Source organism: Phyllobates terribilis, unplaced genomic scaffold (assembly GCF_046119375.1).
Source record: "Phyllobates terribilis strain yellow unplaced genomic scaffold, ASM4611937v1 Scaffold_85__1_contigs__length_6476398, whole genome shotgun sequence".
Lineage (NCBI taxonomy): Eukaryota > Metazoa > Chordata > Amphibia > Anura > Dendrobatidae > Phyllobates > Phyllobates terribilis.
This window is the reverse complement of record NW_027362845.1, coordinates 4,901,788-4,923,873: the sequence shown is the minus strand read 5'-3', so window position 1 is coordinate 4,923,873 and position 22,086 is coordinate 4,901,788. Positions and strand designations below refer to the sequence as shown.

At 51.1% G+C, this 22,086-nt stretch overlaps 1 protein-coding gene across 1 annotated transcript in view; it reads left to right on the top strand.

The window, feature by feature from the left end:
• Nucleotides 1-4,022: 4,022 nt before the first annotated feature.
• LOC141197635 (uncharacterized) overlaps nt 4,023-22,086 on the top strand; it is a 55,804-nt gene continuing 37,740 nt past the window's right edge. Inside the window, exon 1 of the mRNA XM_073662719.1 lies at nt 4,023-4,274. Coding sequence (XP_073518820.1) covers nt 4,023-4,274 — 252 coding nt within the window. The remainder of the gene's footprint in view (nt 4,275-22,086) is intronic.

Here is a 22,086-nt window from a genome sequence, read left to right as displayed (position 1 = left end):
GGCTCTGCTCCGTACACCTCGTACACACGACTCTGCTCCGTACGCCTCGCACACGCACGGCTCTGCTCCGTAAGCCTCGTACATGCGCGGCTCCGCTCCATACGCCTCGTACACACGCGGCTCCGCTCCGTACACCTCGTATACGCGCGGCTCCGCTCCGTACTCCTCATACACATTCGGCTCCGCTCCGTACCCCTCATACACACGAGGCTCCGCTCCGTACCCCTTGTACACACGAGGCTCCGCTCAGTACACCTCGTACACGCGCGGCTCTGCTCAGTACACCTCGTACACGCGCGGCTCCGCTCCATACACCTTGTACACACTCGGCACCGCTCTGTACACCTCGTACACGCGGGGCTCTGCTCCGTACACCTCGTACACGCGTGGCTCTGCTCCGTACACTTCGTACACGCGCGGCTCTGCTCCGTACACCTCGTACACGCGCGGCTCTGCTCCGTACACCTCGTACACGCGCGACTCCGCTCCGTACACCTCGTACACGCGCGGCTCCGCTCCGTACACCTCGTACACGCGCGGCTCCGCTCCGTACACCTCGTACACGCGCGGCTCCGCTCCGTACACCTCGTACACGCGCGGCTCCGCTCCGTACCTCGTACACACGCGGCTCCGCTCCGTACAGCTCATACACGCACGGCTACGCTCCGTACACCTCGTACACGCGCGGCTCCGCTCCATAAACACCTCGTACACGCGCGGCTCCGCTCCGTACACCTCGTACACGCGCGGCTCCGCTCCGTACACCTCGTACACGCGACTCCGCTCCGTACGCCTCGTCCACACGCAGCTCCACTCCGTACACCTCGTCCACACGCGGCTGCGCTCCGCATGCCTCGTACACGCGTGGCTCCGCTCCGCACGCTTCGTACACACGCGGCTCCGCTCCATACACCTCGTACACACACGGCTCCGCTCCGTACACCTCGTACACACACGGCTCCGCTCCGTACACCTCGTACATGCGCGGCTCCGCTCCGTACACCTCGTACACACGCGGCTCTGCTCCGTACACCTCGTACACACACGGCTCCGCTCCGTACACCTCGTACACACTCGGCTCTGCTACATCCACACTGTAAACCCCTCCTGACCCCACACATAAACTTCAGCTCATCCAGCACCATGACAACCAGCACAGCAGAGTCCTGCATCCACTGAGGCCCCTGATCATGTGACCCCTGACTCCTCCCCTCCTGTGACCTCATCACAGCTCCTGTGCGCACAGAGCAGCCATATATGTGGTGGCGGCTCTGCAGGTGGAGGTATGTGGAGTCTCCATTACTCCCTATCAGGATTAGCAATTATTCACACTATGCGTCTATTTTGTGTCTGTTTTTCTTGCATGGTGAAATAAATCATCCCTCTGATTGACCGCTGGCTGCTCGCAGGGAGGCAGCTAACAATCAGTGTGATGCCGTCAGTCACGTCCCATCGAGAAAGCAGAGCCAAAGAGAAACCGCTGCTCCGTCTACGTGACTCATCAGGAGCCGCAGAGTCACCGGCAGGAGCAGTCCGTCACCGCTCTGCTGAGACACCGGCTCAGATATGGTTTCGTGGACAGTCCGTTCTTTTTCCTGGACCTGTTCTCTTGAATGAGCGAGTTTAGTCCACAAATCACCGGAGGGAAGAACAAGAGAATATTCCTAAATAATCTACTATGTCCTTGTTCACACCACGAGTGCAGCGTTCAGGCCCAACCTCCTCCGGTCCTCAGAGTGGAGCTCATTAATGGCCGCCATAAAAATCCACTTCTTCTTCTTCTTCCGGCATCATCCAGGATCAGATCCACAGATTACTGCTTTATACCGGAATCAGTAATTGTATTATTACATAGAATTATTGATGACATTACAACTTCTCATCTTCTTCTCATTCAGGTCTCTACAATATCGGATCCTCTCAGTGAAGATCTTCTATAGAAGAGAATTTTCCTCGAAGGATAGGGAGCGAGACAAGATGGCGGAGAGGATATTCCACCTCACCCTAGAGATCCTCTTCCGGCTTACTGGAGAGGTGAGAGATTCTGATGACGTCACATTACATCATTCTTATCTATGGGAATAACAGATGGACAGAACTGGAGAGGTGAGGACTCTGGAAATGTCTGGAGGGAGATTTAATAATGTGTCTCTCCATAACCAGGATTACACAGTAGTGAAGAAGACCTCTAGTGAGTGCTGTCAGGACCCTGTGTCTGAGGGATGGAGAAGACCCCTGAGCCCAATCACAGGGCCTCCACCTCACCCCCTGATACATGAGGACATCAATGACCAGAAGATCCTAGAACTCACCTACAAGATGATTGAGCTGCTGACTGGAGAGGTGACACTGCTGGGAATGCTGGGACATTATACAGTAACGCTATGGAGGGATCGGGGGGATGACGGTATCATTGTATGTGTCAGGTTCCTATAAGGGGTCAGGATGTCGCCGTCTATTTCTCCATGGAGGAGTGGGAGTATTTAGAAGGACACAAAGATCTGTACAAGGACGTCATGATGGAGGTTCCCCAGCCCCTCACATCACCATCTAATAGACAGGACTAAATACACACGGCCTATAATTATCTGTATGTAAAAAATGAATTCAGTCCCTGTATGTGTTTCCTCCAGATCTGTCCAGTAAGAGGACAACACCAGAGAGATGTCCCCGTCCTCTTCTTCCACAGGACTGTAAACAAGAAGATCCCAATGTTCCTCAGGATCATCAGGTAGATGGAGAGAAGGTGTCATGAGATCTCCCCTATGATGTGTAGATGGCTGTGATGGTCTTGTGGTCAGTCTTGTTTTTCCCCTTCTCCCATGACAGCACCACCTGAGAGAGAGGGTATCCACTAATTAAGGACAGGAAACCTACTGAACAAAAGGGGGGTACCTCTCTTTTTCATCAATATGGTTTCCGGTCCTTGAAGGAACCTAGAGAGTAAAGTAACGGTACAATTGAACTTACCCAAGTCTGGTTGGTGTCTGCAAGGATCTGGGATGCTGACAGATCTGGAGACACGACCGCTGGCCAGGACGTTGGGGTGTGCAGTTGCATGACCACTTTGTTGAACGTGGTTGGCGTGCCCCGTGTTGAGTGCGCTGGAGTTATGGCAACCCAGATCTGCGCAAGCGCGAGGCGCACTAGTGGGATTTCTAGCGCGCCCTGCTGAGGAAGTGTGCCAGAAAGCAATGCGGCAGTAAAATGCAGGGGCTGTTTATGCACAGGGCTCGCCGGTATGCTCCCTTCACACCGCTCGCTGGAAGGAAAAGTCTGACCCGGAAATAATGCGAGATTTCTGGGGGGAGGTCAGCAGCAGACGGAGCTGTGGCGTCCCTCCGGTATATAGTGGACGGTTGACCACCAGATGGTGGAGGCCGGCAGCTTTCCTCTTGATGCCATGGATATGCTGGAGTTCTTTGCTAGGAGGGGACTAAGAAGTGTAGCGCCAAGCTAAAAGATAAAGAATGTGCGGCGATAACTTACCCAGCACATATATGAAGAGATTCTTCTATTCTGAAGACCACCTCTGAAGAAACCCCCAACTTTGCCATGGATTTAAAATCCATAATTAGGATAGAAGTTACAGACTCCATTAATTCACTGATTCAGCAGGAAAGTGGTAAAAGGGAGAAAAGACCCAAACAGCAGGCCGCTGATTCAGAAGAGTCTGTAATATCTGAGGATAGAGACGAATCGGACTCCTCTTCTTCCTCATCCTCTGATAGTGATACAGGGGGTAGGCCGTGTTTTCCTACGGAAGACACAGATAAGTTGGTAAAGAACTACTATGGGCATGTCAGATACTAAAACCCCAAGAACAGTCCAGGACATTATGTTTCGGGGGTTTGGAATAAAAGAAAAATTGCATATTTCCGGTTAGTGAGAGAATTTAAATGTTCATTAATAGGGAATGAAGGAAGCCTGAGAAAAGGGATCCACTGCCCTCGTCATCCAAAAGCAGGTGTCTGTTTGATGAGGAAGAAGCAGCCATGTGGGACAAAACCCCTAAAATAGACATGGCGGTGGCCAAGTCAACCAAAAGATCTACCCTGCCCTTTGAAGATCCTCTTGATAAAAAAGTGGATGTGTATCTGAAGCAGATATGGAAGTCTTCAGAAGGGGCAATAAAACCAGCAGTTTGGGCAACCTGCATGGCCAGATCCATGATGATTTGGTTACAGCAGTTAGAGGATAAGATTAAGAACAACGTCCCTAAGGATATAATTCAAGGTGCAACTACTTTCCTCGCAGACGCCTCGACAGACTCAGTGATGTTTGCAAACAGATCGGCAAACCTATAAAATGCTGCACGTAGAGAACTATGGCTCAAAAGCTGGCCGGGGGATGTTCAGTCCAAGGTCAAGCTATGCCCAATTCCATGCGAAGGAGAATTTCTCTTCGGAGGGGCACTAGATGATATACTGGACTAGGCAGGAGATAAGAGAATTTCCCGGAGGTGCCAGTGCAGGAGCAGGGGAAGGGATTCTATTCCCCCTATTCCTAATAAAAAAAAACAGATGGCACCTTCAGGACCATAGTGAACCTGAAAGAAAGGGGTGAACAAATTTCTAGTCTACTGGCCCTTCAAAATGGAGACCATAAAATGCTATTTCCAGAGTGTTTTATATGAGATTGCTAGACATGAAGGATGCCTATGAACACATCCCAATCTATATGGAAGATCAGACATTCTTGAGGGTGGCCTTGTATATAAACGAACAAGTCGGGCACTTCTAGTACAGAGCGCTAGCCTTTGGCCTATCTATGGCTCTGAGGGTATTTACAAAAATTATATAGAAGTCGCAGCGCATCTCCGGTAGCAGAATACCCTAATAATCCTCTACTTGGACGATATTCTAGTGGTAGGCAGGTCAATAGAGCACTGCAGTTGTCAACTGATAACAATCAGAACCATTCTGACCAGGCTGGGATGACTGCTAAACCTATAAAAATCAAAACTGGAACCACAGAGGGTTCAGTCATTCTTAGGACTTGAGCGCAAGAAAGCAGACTTGTCTACTGCCGGAAAAAAAGAAGGTCAAGGTCATGGTTAGTGTTGAGCGAATTTGCTCAGCATGTCAAATTCGGGTTCGTATTCGGGGTTCCGACTTGTTCGCGCCAAAAAACATCCCTGATTTTCCATGCTGTCACACAGATGTTATCACCGGTGGGGCGTGATCTCGGCCTCCCAGGTTTCCTTGGAGATGTCTAGGAGACCCCTTGGATGCCGGCCATATAGAAGCTCGAATGGAGAGAAGCCAGTGGAGGCTTGGGGAACTTCTCTGATGGAGAAAAGTAGAAACGGAAGCAAGTAGTCCCAGTCTCGACCATCCTTCTCAATGACCTTTTTGAGCATCGCTTTCAGGGTCTTATTGAAGCGCTCCACCAGGCCATCAGTTTGCGGATGGCAAACGCAGGTTCGCAGCTGAGTAATCTAAAGCACTTTGCACAGCTCCTTCATCACCTTGCTCATGAATGGGGTTCCTTGGTCCGTCAGGATTTCCTTCAGCAGGCCGGTCCTAGCAAAGATGTTGACAAGTTCCCGAGCTAAGTTCCTTAAGGGTACCCCTTCGGGGTACCGGGTCGCATAGTCCATGACGACCAAGATGTATTGATGGCCCTGGGCCGATTTAATTAAGGGACCCACGAGGTACATGGCAATCTTCTCAAAGATAACTTCTATCACAGGTAGTGGAACTAAGGGACTACGGACGTGGGAGGTGGGCTCGGTTATCTGGCAGGTGGGGCAGGACCTACAATAGTTTAAGATCTCCCGGTAGCATCCTGGCCAATAAAACCTCCTCACTATTCGCTCCTGAGTTTTTTTCAACCCCTAGGTGTCCCCCCCAGAATATGTGAGTGGGCCATGTCTAATACCCTCCGACGGTATGGCCCAGGAACTAACAGCTGTTCCACTACCTATTCACCTTTCAGTTTGGTTACCTGGTACCCCCTGAATTGCAAAGTGTGGGTACCGCCCCCGACTCTTGGGCAACACCATTACAAACCGTAACATTGTCCCACGCCCCTTTCAAGGTCAAGTCCCGAACTTGAGCTGCCCCAAAGTTCTCTCCGGGCACCTCTAACTCAGGGAGGTCAACCTCCTCAGTCACAGTCTCGTCCTCCTCACCGACAAGGACACACAGTGGAAACCGATCCACTTCCAATGTCGACCGAGGTATTTCTAGGGTCCTGGCTTTTGTCTCCGTGATGGAGTCTGGATCCCTTCCCCCACAAATCCCAGAACAAGGGAAAATCACGCCCCAATATGATGGAATGTATCAGGTCCTTGACCAACCCGACCTCGTGGGATTGGGCGCCACAGTCTGTTTCGACTGTTACTCTGGCCACCGGGTAGTTCTTGGCATCCCCATGTATGGAGCGGATGCCCAAAGATCTGGCGGGGATCAGCTGGTGGGGAAGGGTGGCACTGATCGAGGTCACCAGAATCCCGGAGTCCAACAGCCCCAGGTTCATCACTCCTTTAACGGACACGGCACACACCTGCGGCCCCTCGCCGGGTTGACAGTCCACACTGCAGGCTGGGTAAGCATAGTATGAACATCGTCTTCCTAGACTGCAGTCCATTGGATCAGCAGATGTATGACACTGGGTGGCTACGTGTCCCGGATTGCGACATCGCCAACAGGTCACATCCTTCACAACAGACCTTGCAGCCCTTTCAGTGGAAGTGGAATGCCCCCCAGTTGTGGCTCTTAACCCTTTCCGTGGTGAACCCACTCCCTTTTGGGCACTCCAGTAAGGGGAGCTGGCTATCTCGGGTATCCCCAGGGATTTTTCGACCACTTGGAATCTCTCTACCAGACCTATGAGGTCGTCTGCATTCCGAGGGTCGCCCTGGGCAACCCAGGTCTGCACCGGCCTGGGTAGGGAATGGATGAACCTGTCCATTACCACACGCTCAACCATCTGGGCAGGAGAGGAAGACTCTGGCTGCAGCCATTTCTGGACAAGATGTAACAAGTCAAACATTTGTGAGCGTGGAGGTCTGTCGCCAGCATACGCCCAGTGGTGGACCCTTTGTGCTCTGACAGACATAGTCACTCCTGAGCGTGCCAATATTTTGGTTTTTAATTTGGCATATTCCTTTGCGTCCTGTAATGTCAAATAGTAATAAGCCTTCTGCGGGTCCCCAGTCAAATATGGCGCCAGAACCTCCACCCACTGCTTCAGCGGCAATTTCTCCCGTTCCGCTACCCTCTCAAAAACAGTCAGGAACACCTCAATATCATGCCCCGGGGTCATCTTCTGTAACGCTTTCCTTACCGTCTTCCTGATGTATGCATCATCACTTGGACTTGACGGAAGCCGTCGCCTTGCCACGGATCACCTCTAAAAGTAACTCGATCTGCTGTTATCGGTGATGCTGATCCTGTTGCTGCTGTTTCTGGAGCTGAACTTGTTGTATCAGCAGCTTAGTGGTCTCTTGTTGCTGCTGTAGCTGCTCACGGTGCTGCTGTTGCATTCTCTGCTGCATGCTCTGCAAGTGCTGCTACTGCATGGTCTGCTGGCTCTGCACCAGGTGCTTAATTAGCTCTTCCATGGTGCCGGACGTCTCCTGCTGGCTGGCAGCCTTCACCCAAGACATCCACCGGTCTCTGTAGCAGGTACACGTGTTCCTGGAATCTTGCCCGCATTCTCCACCAGCTGTGGTAAGATAAGACGCCTCACTCGGTCGCTTCCGGAAGTAGACTCAGGAACCGTGTTTTCTCTGCAGGCTTTATTTAGTGGCATAAAGCTCCGCAGCTCCAGCAAAACTAAACACAGCCTTACTGGCAAAACAACAAAACAAAACAAAAGATAAACGAAAGCACAGTCCATAGCAGTGTGGGATTAGCCACACAGGTTGTAGTCCCAGCATTCAGCTCCTCTCTGAGCTGTGGTCTTCCAGTCTGGAGTCTTTGCCACTACAAACTCACAACAGAGAAAAAAAAACAGGACTGAACATTTAAACATTGTTCAGCCACACCCTGAGGTGGAGGTATGGGGAATGACATCCCTCCCATCTCTATGTCATTCCGATAAAACCACGCTTTTTAAGAGTTAACCCCCCAGCATATAAAATGCTGGCAGAAAGTTTATTGGTTCTAGTTCACATAGGCTAGCAACCAGTGTGACACATACCTCCCTTCTTATACCATACCAGTGACTCTGGCACAACAATAGTTAGATCTTTGTCTCAACACTGCTCCAAGTCTCACGCTATGGGAGGAACTTGTCAATCACTGGGAAAGTCCTGGGCCAAATCTTCTTTTTATTTTTTGGGGGGGGGGGAGTGTGAAGACACGAGGGTCTGTGGGTGATCTCATTCACTGGCCCGGCTGTCTTTAGATAGACCGCATGGGCCAGGGCTCATCCCATTATCCCATTGAACTCCCACACTCCTTCCCCATTTGCATAATATTACTGAAACAGCATAGGGTAGGGTAAAACAGTGTGGCAATACTTTATTGAACCACCAAACAGACAATAATAAATAGGACAGTCCCAGCAAATACACAAGATGGTGCAAAAGACAGAGTCTCACCCTTCCGCTGGCTCGCCGGAATTAGAGCAGCTGTGACTTCAGGGCATCCAAGGCCTACTAACCCAACCAGTAGCACCCACAGAGAGGACGTAGCGGCAAGTTTAGGAAGCTAACCGAGTGCAGTGAGGTATGTGGCCAGGTGACCTGATTGTCAAAAAAAACATCACAGAAAAAGAAAAAAACAGCCTTACCAACACCAGGTCAGATCACCAAAGCACAAGCCGGTCGCGGCAGACTCCATGATAAAGGCGGGGGCCGCACAGGTGCAAAACAACGCATCCATGAATTTTCAGATATGTGAGTGGCTGTGTAGCATCAACATTGCACACAAATGCAGCCTTTGGTGATCTGACCTGATTGTCCCAACCTGGATTCTTCAAAACATTTTTGAGGGTTAGGTGATGGTCAATTGAGCAGATATGAATTCTTCCAGCTAGGGCTGTGGTCCCTTAAGCTGGCGTCCTGTAGATTCTCTGTCTGGGGAACAGAGGCAGATCCCCCCCCCCCTTCAATAGGTCACAACTATCCTTCAGGCCATCATCCACAGGTCCGGGGGAAGGTGAGATGTGGTCAACTCTCATTGTTTGAGTATTTAATCAATCTGCATAGTTTGTCCTTCCCTGCTTGCAAGTAAACAAGTTGCCTGGACTGATACAATGGTAGCAACATATTAGCAAAAATCAATTGTTCAATGACCTGCGTTCCTGTCATCCAAGGATAGCAAGACAATATGCTGAAACAAACGTCAACTCAAGAGTCAACGTTAAGGCTCATATAACAATGGCCTATGCTTCTTGACCCACCGAACAAACATGTCTGGCCTAATGAAGAACAAATGCTGTGTTGTCACATTGGGGAATATGAGAAAATCACTGATGTTTAAAAGTTGTACAAGAGCGAAAGTGCGATAGGGACTTATCCGGTATGAAATAAAATATTTTTAACAGGGTTATGCTAACCTGGTATGGCTGTGTTCACAAAACAGTTATCAAGACGTGGGTAATAAGCTGCTGCAGATCCACAGGTTGTCAGACCAAACCAAAGTAGATGGAGGAAAAACATGGATGGTCCACGCTGCTGGTAGATTGGTGAAAGGATCCAGGATACACAGAACTGTATTAATTGCCGTTTTATTATCGACACCTTTCGAAGTTGACACTTCTTAAGGATATAACCACATGTAGACACATATAACAGTCAGACAGCTTTATAAGAGGGGCATTCAAATAATGGCGCCAAAGAGGCCCATGATGTGTCAAAGTTCACCTTTTACCGTTATGACAACTCTGAAAAACCAAACGCTGATGAAAATCTGATCCAAAACACTGAGGAAAATAAGACTGAATTGTTAAGTATGAGAAAAATCACTGATGTCTGAATGAGGCCCTACACTGAAAAACCTGTGAGCTTTTACAAAGCCTACCTGAGATAAAATGGACGATGCTCGGTTTTCATCGGGTACAATGGAAGATGTGCTCTATTTCAGTGTACCTCAGATAAAATGGAGGAGGCTCTCCCGGTGTACCTCAGGTAAAATGGAGGAGGCTCTCCCGGTGTACCTCAGGTAAAATGGAAGAGGCTCTCCCGATGTACCTCAGGTAAAATGGAGGAGGCTCTCCCGGTGTACCTCAGGTAAAATGGAGGAGGCTCTCCCGGTGTACCTCAGGTAAAATGGAGGAGGCTCTCCCGGTGTACCTCAGGTAAAATGGAGGAGGCTCTCCCGGTGTACCTCAGGTAAAATGGAGGAGGCTCTCCCGGTGTACCTCAGGTAAAATGGAGGAGGCCCTCCAGGTGTACCTCAGGTAAAATGGAGGAGGCCCTCCCGGTGTACCTCAGGTAAAATGGAGTAGGCTCTCCCGGTGTACCTCAGGTAAAATGGAGGAGGCTCTCCCGGTTTACCTCAGGTAAAATGGAGGAGGCTCTCCAGGTGTACCTCAGGTAAAATGGAGGAGGCTCTCCTGGTGTACCTCAGGTAAAATGGAGGAGGCTCTCCCGATGTACCTCAGGTAAAATGGAGGAGGCTCTCCAGGCGTAAGTCAGGTAAAATGGAGGAGGCTCTCCAGACGTACCTCAGGTAAAATGGAGGAGGCTCTCCAGATGTACCTCAGGTAAAATGGAAGAGGCTCTCCCGGTGTACCTCAGGTAAAATGGAGGAGGCTCTCCCGGTGTACCTCAGATAAAATGGAGGAGGCCCTCCAGGTGTACCTCAGGTAAAATGGAGGAGGCCCTCCCGGTGTACCTCAGGTAAAATGGAGTAGGCTCTCCCGATGTACCTCAGGTAAAATGGAGGAGGCTCTCCCGGTGTACCTCAGGTAAAATGGAGGAGGCTCTCCCGGTGTACCTCAGGTAAAATGGAGGAGGCTCTCCCGGTGTACCTCAAGTAAAATGGAGGAGGCTCTCCAGGTGTACCTCAGGTAAAATGGAGGAGGCTCTCCTGGTGTACCTCAGGTAAAATGGAGGAGGCTCTCCCGATGTACCTCAGGTAAAATGGAGGAGGCTCTCCAGGCGTAAGTCAGGTAAAATGGAGGAGGCTCTCCAGACGTACCTCAGGTAAAATGGAGGAGGCTCTCCAGATGTACCTCAGGTAAAATGGAAGAGGCTCTCCCGGTGTACCTCAGGTAAAATGGAGGAGGCTCTCCCGGTGTACCTCAGATAAAATGGAGGAGGCCCTCCAGGTGTACCTCAGGTAAAATGGAGGAGGCCCTCCCGGTGTCACGGGTGTGTTGCCACGAAGATCGTCACGAGTACACAGCCTGACTTCTCGCAGCTGACTTGTTGGTGCTTTGTGTTTTTTCGGCAGTGAAGGAGTTAATTCTCTCTCTCTCTGGGCTAGCTGAGGTCCAGCCTCGCCCAGCTGCAATCAATGCTTCTTTAGTGAGACTCCTTCATATTCCTGCAGGTCTGTTTGGGAGGTGTCGGTGAAAGCTTTTCATTCAGACTTACAGAGCGGATCGTGGTGTTTGGAGTTGCTGAGATAAGTGTATTTGGAAGTGTTTTTTCCCTTTCCTCGCTTTATCATTTATCTCCTTTCCCGTTGGTGTTCCCTCTGTTGTAGTTGTGTAGAAGTTGTATGCAAGGTGGTTTTGGTTTTTCCCTTGCACTGTCTCGTTCGTCTAAATACTGTGTGTGGGCATATTATTTCTGGTTCCCAATTGTTGTGATCGGGGTCCTTCTCAGGACTAGATTACTGAGGTGCAGGGATCCTCAGGAGGTAGGGGTTACGCTGGCGGCCTGGACCTCTGTACCTTTAACAGTACCTCCAGGTTGAGGGATTAGTCAGGGCCCCAGCTTAGGGTCAGCTTAGGCCCCCTACCTCCAGTATTCTGTGACAGTGACATTTTCACCGACCAACTTAGTTTTTCTCCAGCTACCATGGATCCAGTAGCCGGTCTAGCTCGGCAGTTGCAGAGTTTGTCCATGGGGCTGGCGGACGTTAGGTCCAAGGTTTTGCATCCTCTGGAGCAAGCCGGACCAGAACCTAAAGTAGCTCTCCCTGACAGGTTCACTGGGGGGCGGGACAAGTTTTTTGTTTTCCGGGAGGCATGCAAATTGTACTTTCGGCTGCGGCCTCGGTTATCGGGCAGCGAAGAACAAAGGGTGGGAATTGTCATCTCGCTCCTACAAGGGGACCCACAATCTTGGGCGTTCTCTCTTCCCCCAAGCTCCCCGGTTCTCCAGTCAGTGGATAGGTTTTTTGCTGCTCTGGGACTCGTATATGATGACCCAGATCGGATCTCCCTTGCTGAGTCTAAGTTACGTAGGATTCAGCAGGGAGATCGTCCGGCGGAGGAATTCTGTTCGGAGTTCCGTAGGTGGGCCACGGACACCCAGTGGAATGACCCGGCTCTTAGGAGCCAGTTTTGTCATGGTTTATCCGACAAATTACAGGATGTGTTGGCACAGTATGACTCTCCCGCGTCACTGGAAGCCGCTATGGCCCTTGCCATTCGCGTTGACAGACGGCTTCGGGAGAGGTGCGGGATAACTCTACCCCCTGTAATGTCTCCACCTCCTTCAAGGTCCCCTCATATGGTGGTTCCCCTGGTCAGTCCGGAGGAGCCTATGCAATTAGGAGGGACATCATTTCGGGGAAGGGGACCGGTGGAGCGCCATAAGACAGGAAGGTGTTTCCTCTGCGGGAAAAAGGGACATTTTATTGGGGGGTGTCCATCCCGTCCCTTGCAGAGTAAAGAGTCGTCGAAAAAACTGTTGATCCCAGGTTGTGTGGTGGACGGCAATCTGGGAGTAGGTATTTCGTCCCTAGGTTCGTCTCAGTTTCTCGTACCGGCGGAGGTGGTGGTGGGTGCGAGAACTGAGAGGATATCTGTTCTTCTGGATAGTGGGGCCGGGGCTAATCTGGTTGATGCTCGGTTTGCCCGGGTTCAAGGTATGCGATTGAGTGAGTTGGCTAAACCCATCCCCATATTCTCGATCGATGCCAGGCCTCTCGGTCAGGGAAGTTTTTTGCAAGCTGTGCATGGCGTAAAACTTCAAGTGGGGGCAATACATAAAGAACTGTTGTCTTGCTACGTGTTGGAGGGTCTTCCCACTCCTATAGTGTTGGGCATTCCTTGGTTAGCTAAGCATAACCCGGTTATTAATTGGCAAACCAGAGAGATAAGCCAATGGAGTAAATTCTGTAATAAAAACTGCATGAACACGGTCATCGGTGCGGTTACTCCTTGGGTCTTACCTCCATTTCTGGCGGACTTTGAGGATGTATTCTCGGAGAATGGGTGTCAGGAACTACCTCCTCATCGCGAGTATGACTGTTCTGTAAAACTGCTCCCTGAGGCCAAGTTACCTAAAGCTAGGTTGTATAACCTTTCTGGTCCTGAGAGGCAGGCCATGAAGGATTATATTTCTGAAAGTCTGGCTAAGGGGCATATTAGACCTTCATCTTCACCGGTGGCCGCGGGGTTCTTCTTTGTTAAGAAGAAAGATGGAGGCCTACGCCCTTGCCTGGATTTCCGTGAACTTAATCGGATTACGGTCCGAGATCCGTATCCGCTCCCACTTATTCCCGATCTCTTTAATCAGATCGTGGGCGCCAAATGGTTCTCTAAGTTGGATCTCAGGGGGGCGTACAATCTGATTAGGATGAAGGAGGGGGATGAGTGGAAGACGGCTTTTAACACTCCGGAGGGGCATTATGAGAACCTTGTCATGCCATTCGGTCTGACTAATGCCCCGGCGGTGTTTCAACACTTTGTTAATGATATTTTTCGCCACCTGGTGGGACAGTTTGTTGTCATATATCTGGATGATATCTTAATTTACTCGCCGGATCTGGTGTCTCATCAGGAGCACGTTAGACAGGTGTTACAGATCTTGCGGGATAATAAACTGTATGCCAAGTGGGAAAAGTGTGTGTTCGCCGTACAGGAACTCCAGTTTTTAGGCTTCCTGGTTTCAGCGTCCGGTTTTCGTATGGACCCTGGGAAAGTGCGGGCAGTTCTTGAGTGGGATCGGCCGGAGAATCTTAAGGCACTACAACGTTTCCTGGGGTTTGCTAACTATTACCGGAAGTTCATTCGTAATTTCTCGTCCATGGTTAAGCCTCTCACAGACATGACTAAAAAGGGGACGGATTTTTCTAGGTGGTCTGACAAGGCTTGTCAAGCATTCTCCTCCTTGAAAAAATGTTTTGCCTCGGCACCCATACTCATTCAACCTGATGCGTCTCAGCCATTCTTTGTAGAGGTAGACGCTTCCGAGGTAGGGGTGGGAGCAGTATTGTCACAGGGTTCGTCCCCTGGTAAGTGGCATCCGTGCGCCTTTTTCTCTAAAAAATTGTCGTCCGCTGAGAGGAATTACGATGTCGGCAATAGGGAACTCTTGGCCATTAAGTTAGCTTTTGAGGAGTGGCGCCATTTTTTGGAGGGGGCAGTTCATCCGGTCACCGTCATCACCGATCACAAGAACCTGCTATATCTGGAGTCCGCTAAACGTCTGAATCCCAGACAAGCTAGGTGGTCATTGTTTTTTACCAGGTTTAATTTCGTCGTTACATATCGTCCTGGGTCTAAAAATGTAAAGGCGGATGCCTTATCTCGTAGTTTCCCTGGGGCCGGGAATACGGACGACCCGATTCCTATTCTTCAGGAGGGGGTGGTGGTTTCGGCAGTATGCTCTGAGCTGGAGGAGGAGATATTGGAGGCTCAGGGGGACGCCCCTGTTGGACCTCCGGGGAGACTGTTCGTTCCAGATCAGTTGCGACAAAAGGTGATCGAGGCACACCATAACTCAGTTTTTGCAGGACACCCGGGGAGTAAAGCAACTGTGGATCTCCTCTCGCGTCGGTTTTGGTGGCCTAACTTACATAAAGAGGTGGTAACTTTTGTCGCGTCCTGTGGGGTTTGTGCGCGCTCTAAGACCTCACATACCCGTCAGTCTGGGGCCCTTTTACCTTTGAAGATCCCGGAGCGTCCTTGGACTCATCTGTCTATGGACTTTATTACGGACCTCCCTCCGTCTTCGGGTAAAACGGTCATACTCGTTGTAGTGGACAGGTTCAGCAAGATGGCACATTTTATCCCTCTTCCGGCTCTCCCTAATGCTAAAACTCTTGCGCAGGTGTTCATTGGGGAGATTGTGAGGCTTCACGGGGTACCCTCCGAGGTGGTGTCTGATCGGGGGTCTCAGTTTGTGTCCAAGTTCTGGAAGGCGTTTTGTGCACGGCGGGGGATGCATTTGTCATTCTCGTCGGCTTTTCATCCTCAGACCAATGGTCAGACGGAACGTATGAACCAGAGCTTGGAGACATATCTTCGGTGTTTTGTGTCAGAGAACCAGGAGGACTGGGCTTCTTTCCTACCTCTGGCAGAGTTTGCTCTCAATAATAGGCGGAGCGAGTCCACTGGTAAGTCCCCGTTTTTTGGGGCATATGGTTTTCACCCCCAGTTTTGTACTTTCAGTAGGGGGGGCTCTTCGGGGGTTCCGGAGGAGGAACGATTTTCCTCATCTCTCGCTTCAGTATGGAGAGGGGTGCTGAAGAATCTGAATACTATGGGGAACCGATACAAACGTATGGCTGATAGGAGGAGAGTGTCTGGTCCGGACCTAAGTGTGAACGATCAGGTATGGTTGTCTACCAGGAATATTAAACTTAAGGTTCCCTCCTGGAAACTGGGTCCCAGGTTCATCGGGCCGTACAGAATCAGTTCTATTATTAATCCGGTGGCATTCCGTCTTGACCTCCCCCCTACGTTTAAAATTCACAACGTGTTTCACAGATCATTGCTTAAGAGGTATGTGGCGCCGGTGGTACCGTCACTTTTACCTCCCCCTCCTGTGGTTGTCAATGGTAACTTGGAGTTCCAGGTATCGAGGGTCATTGATTCACGCTTTAATCGCCGGTCCCTTCAGTACTTGGTTCATTGGAAGGGGTATGGTCCTGAGGAGAGGATGTGGGTTCCTGCGTCGGATATTAACGCAGACCGATTAGTTCGGGCCTTCCACACGACTCACCCGAATAAACCTGGCCCTGAGGGTCCGGAGGCCCCTCGTAGAAGGGGGGGTACTGTCACGGGTGTGTTGCCACGAAGATCGTCACGAGTACACAGCCTGACTTCTCGCAGCTGACTTGTTGGTGTTTTGTGTTTTTTCGGCAGTGAAGGAGTTAATTCTCTCTCTCTCTGGGCTAGCTGAGGTCCAGCCTCGCCCAGCTGCAATCAATGCTTCTTTAGTGAGACTCCTTCATATTCCTGCAGGTCTGTTTGGGAGGTGTCGGTGAAAGCTTTTCATTCAGACTTACAGAGCGGATCGTGGTGTTTGGAGTTGCTGAGATAAGTGTATTTGGAAGGGTTTTTTCCCTTTCCTCGCTTTATCATTTATCTCCTTTCCCGTTGGTGTTCCCTCTGTTGTAGTTGTGTAGAAGTTGTATGCAAGGTGGTTTTGGTTTTTCCCTTGCACTGTCTCGTTCGTCTAAATACTGTGTGTGGGCATATTATTTCTGGTTCCCAATTGTTGTGATCGGGGTCCTTCTCAGGACTAGATTACTGAGGTGCAGGGATCCTCAGGAGGTAGGGGTTACGCTGGCGGCCTGGACCTCTGTACCTTTAACAGTACCTCCAGGTTGAGGGATTAGTCAGGGCCCCAGCTTAGGGTCAGCTTAGGCCCCCTACCTCCAGTATTCTGTGACAGTGACACCCGGTGTACCTCAGGTAAAATGGAGTAGGCTCTCCCGATGTACCTCAGGTAAAATGGAGGAGGCTCTCCCGGTGTACCTCAGGTAAAATGGAGGAGGCTCTCCCGGTGTACCTCAGGTAAAATGGAGGAGGCTCTCCCGGTGTACCTCAAGTAAAATGGAGGAGGCTCTCCAGGTGTACCTCAGGTAAAATGGAGGAGGCTCTCCTGGTGTACCTCAGGTAAAATGGAGGAGGCTCTCCCGATGTACCTCAGGTAAAATGGAGGAGGCTCTCCAGGCGTAAGTCAGGTAAAATGGAGGAGGCTCTCCAGACGTACCTCAGGTAAAATGGAGGAGGCTCTCCAGATGTACCTCAGGTAAAATGGAAGAGGCTCTCCCGGTGTACCTCAGATAAAATGGAGGAGGCGCTCCCTGTGTACCTCAGATAAAATGGAGGAGGCTCTCTTAGTGTATCCTTAGATATAATGGAGGCTCTCTCCTGATGTAAAACCAGCTCACCATAAAAGCCAGTAAAGTAAATAATATAATTAAGTGGAGGAGGCTCTCTTTCTTTCTTTGAGCACCTCAAATAAAATCTCTCTGTTTCCAATTGAAAGAAAGAAGGAGGCAACGTAACTTGGCTCCGCTCCGTCCGCCTCGTACACGCGCGACTCCGCTCCGTCCGCCTCGTACACGCACGGCTCCGCTCCGTCCGCCTCGTACACGCGCGGCTCCGCTCCGTCCGGCTCGTACACGCGCGGCTCCGCTCCGTCCGGCTCGTACACGCGCGGCTCCGCTCCGTCCGGCTCGTACACCTGCGGCTCCGCTCCGTCCGCCTCGCACACGCGCGGCTCCGCTCCGTCCGCCTCGTACACGCGCGGCTCCGCTCCGTCCGCCTCGTACACGCGCGGCTCCGCTCCGTCCGCCTCGTACACGCGCGGCTCCGCTCCGTCCGCCTCGTACACGCGCGGCTCCGCTCCGTCCGCCTCGTACACGCGCGGCTCCGCTCCGTACTCCTCGTACACGCGCGGCTCCGCTCCGTATTCCTCGTAAACGCGCGGCTCCGCACGCCTCGTACACGCGCGGCTCCGCACGCCTCGTACACACGCGGCTCTGCTCCGTACGCCTCGTACACACGCGGCTCTGCTCCGTACGCCTCGTACACACGCGGCTCTGCTCCGTACGCCTCGTACACACGCGGCTCTGCTCCGTACGCCTCGTACACGCGCGGCTCGGCTCCGTAAGCCTCGTACACGCGCGGCTCCGCTCCGTCCGGCTCGTACACGCGCGGCTCCGCTCCGTCCGGCTCGTACACCTGCGGCTCCGCTCCGTCCGCCTCGCACACGCGCGGCTCCGCTCCGTCCGCCTCGTACACGCGCGGCTCCGCTCCGTCCGCCTCGTACACGCGCGGCTCCGCTCCGTCCGCCTCGTACACGCGCGGCTCCGCTCCGTCCGCCTCGTACACGCGCGGCTCCGCTCCGTACTCCTCGTACACGCGCGGCTCCGCTCCGTATTCCTCGTAAACGCGCGGCTCCGCACGCCTCGTACACGCGCGGCTCCGCACGCCTCGTACACGCGCGGCTCTGCTCCGTACGCCTCGTACACGCGCGGCTCTGCTCCGTACGCCTCGTACACGCGCGGCTCTGCTCCGTACGCCTCGTACACGCGCGGCTCGGCTCCGTAAGCCTCGTACACGCGCGGCTCGGCTCCGTAAGCCTCGTACACGCGCGGCTCGGCTCCGTACGCCTCGTTCACGCGCGGCTCGGCTCCGTACGCCTCGTTCACGCGCGGCTCGGCTCCGTACGCCTCGTACACGCGCGGCTCGGCTCCGTACGCCTCGTACACGCGCGGCTCGGCTCCGTACGCCTCGTACACGCGCGGCTCGGCTCCGTACGCCTCGTACACGCTCGGCTCGGCTCCGTACGCCTCGTACACGCGCGGCTCGGCTCCGTACGCCTCGTACACGCGCGGCTCGGCTCCGTACGCCTCGTACACGCGCGGCTCGGCTCCGTACGCCTCGTACACGCGCGGCTCGGCTCCGTACGCCTCGTACACGCTCGGCTCGGCTCCGTACGCCTCGTACACGCGCGGCTCCGCTCCGTACGCCTCGTACACGCGCGGCTCCGCTCCGTACGCCTCGTACACGCGCGGCTCGGCTCCGTACGCCTCGTACACGCGCGGCTGCGCTCCGCACGCCTCGTACACGTGCGGCTGCGCTCCGTACGCCTCGTACACGCGCGGCTCTGCTCCGTACGCCTCGTACACACGCGGCTCTGCTACATCCACACTGTAAACCCCTCCTGACCCCACACATAAACTTCAGCTCATCCAGCACCATGACAACCAGCACAGCAGAGTCCTGCATCCACTGAGGCCCCTGATCATGTGACCCCTGACTCCTCCCCTCCTGTGACCTCATCACAGCTCCTATGCGCACAGAGCAGCTATATATGTGGTGGCGGCTCTGCAGGTGGAGGTATGTGGTGGCGGCTCTGCAGTCAGGGCTGCCACCAGGAATTTCGGGGCCCCATACTGTCAAAATTTTCAGGCCCCCTTGAGACTCTGCCCAGGCTCCACCTCCATCCCTCGAACCTTCTACAGTCCCACCGCCTACTCTTGGAAAAACTCCACTTCTGCACCCCGTCCTCAACAATCTCACAACAGTTCCCAGTGATCACCAGATCACATAACGTGGGGAAAAAAGTATTTAGTCAGCCACCAATTGTGCAAGTTCTCCCACTTACAAAGATGAGGTCGACCTGTAATTGACATCATAGATCGAACTCGACTATGAGAGACAAAATGAGAAAACAAATCCTGAAAATGACATTGTCTGAGTTGTAAAGAAATTTTTTTGCAAATTTTGGTGGAAAATAAGTATTTGGTCAATTACAAAAGTTCATCTCAATACTTTGTTATTTATCCTTTGTTGGCAATGACAGAGGTGAAACGTTTTCTGTAAGTCTTGACAAGGTTGGCACACACTGTTGCTGGTATGTTGGGCCATTCCTCCATGCAGATCTCCTCTAGAGCAGTGATATTTTGGGGTCTGTCGCTGGGCAACACGGACTCTCAACTCCCTCCAAAGGTTTTCTACAGGGTTTAGATCTGGAGACTGGCTAGGCCACTCCAGGACCTTGAAATTCTTCTTACGAAGCCACTCCTTTGTTGCCCTGGCGGTGGGATCATTGTCATGCTGAAAGACCCAGCCACGTTTCATCTTCATTGCCCTTGCTGATGGAAGGAGGTTTGCACTCAAAATCTCACGATACATGGCCCCATCCATTCTTTCATGTACACGGCTCAGTCGTCCTGGTCCCTTGGCAGAGAAACAGCCCCAAAGCATGATGTTGCTACCCCCATGCTTCACAGTAGGTATGGTGTTCTTTGGATGCAACTCAGCATTCTTTCTCCTCCAAGCACGACGAGTTGTGTTTCTAACCAAACAGTTCAACTTTGGTTTCATCTGACCATATAACATTCTCCCAATACTCTTCTGGATCATCCAAATGCTCTCTAGCAAACTTCAGACGGGCCAGAACATGTAACGACTTAAGCAGGGGGAACCATCTGGCACTGCAGGATCTGAGTTCCTGGCGGCGTAGTGTGTTACTGATGGTAGCCTGTGTAACGTTGGTCGTAGCTCTCTGCAGGTTATTCACTAGGCCTCCCCCTGTGTGGTTCTGGTTTGCTCACCGTTCTTGAGATCATTTTGATCCCACGAGGTGAGATCTTATGTGGAGCCCCAGATCGTGGGAGATTATCAGTGGTTCTTGTATGTCTTCCATTTTCTAATTATTGCTCCCACAGTTGATTTCTTTACACCAAGCTGCTTTGGTCTTCACCATAGTGGAGTTTGGAGTGTGACTGTTTGAGGTTGCGGACTGGTGTCTTTTATACTGATAACAAGTTCAAACAGGTGCCAGTACTACAGGTAATGAGTGGAGAACAGAGGAGCCTCTTAAAGAAGAAGTTACAGGTCTGTGAGAGACAGAAATCTTGCTTGTTTGTAATTGACCAAATACTTATTTTCCACCAAAATTTGAAAAAAAAATTCTTTCCAAATCAGAGAATGTGATTTTTAGGATTTGTTTTCTCAATTTGTCTCTCTTAGTTGAGATCTAACTGTGATGTGAATTACAGGCCTCTCTCATATTTTTAAGTGGGAGAACTTGCACAATTGGTGGCTGACTAAATAGTCTTTTTTCCCCACTGTACATAGCCAGCAGCTTTTGTTTTGGCCAAAAGATTTTTAAAACTACCACCACGATAAGGTAGACTCTTCTGGCCAGGCCCTACTCTATTCTAACCTATTAAAATTTTCTTAAAGTACCCAATACTCTTTTTAGGTATATTTTTATTTATTTTTCTTTAAGGGAATGTGTCATACACATTTTTTAAAATGACCAATAATACCACATACAAGGATCAAATACCACCACACCATGACCGGACCACATATTACCACCACATAGTGACCGAATAATACCACATACAAGGAATACCGCTGCACCATGACCAGACCACATATTACCACCACATAGTGACCGAATAATACCACACAGAAGGGACAAAAAATGCCACACCATGACCAGACCACATATTACCACCACATTGTCACCGAATACTACAATACTGATCATTAATAAAAAGAACATAATACTAATATTACCATAAGTGCCATTATACACCGGAGCTCTGTACATGGTATACAGTGTATAATGTAAGTATACAGGTAATATAGTGATCATCAGTGACATTATACACTGGAGCTCTGTATATAGTGTCAGTGTACAGGTAATACAGTGATCACCAGTGACATTATACACAGGAGCTCTGTATATAGTGTCAGTTTACAGGTAATACAAGGATCACCAGTGACATTATACACAAGAGCCCTGTACATAGTATATAGTGTCATTGTACATGTAATACACTGACTCACCAGTGACGTCTCTAGCTGAAGTCCTTCATCTTCACTTTTCTCCTTCATCCAGCACAGATCACCATCACTTCTTCCAGCCAGGACTTGTCTTTGAATAAAATAACACAGTTATGTAGAGCATATTCCCCAACTTCTACATTACACAGCTGAATACAGACGTGCACCCACCATTAATATATAATTAGTCATTATGCAACACACCATTCCAAATATAATTGTAATCCATCCCTGCGCCCCAAAAAACTGTAAATAGCCACTTTCCCCACCTAATAAATATGTAAATTAATTAGAGCCTGTACTCTTTCCCAGAATTTATTACCAGTCACACTCCTGCATCCGCAACGCCCCCCACTCTGTACCTCCTGCTCCCCCGATTCATTATATTTACATGCACCCTCTGCCCCAATTCATTATTTCCTGCTCTCCCCACCCCCACCCTCTATTCATCATTTACTCTCC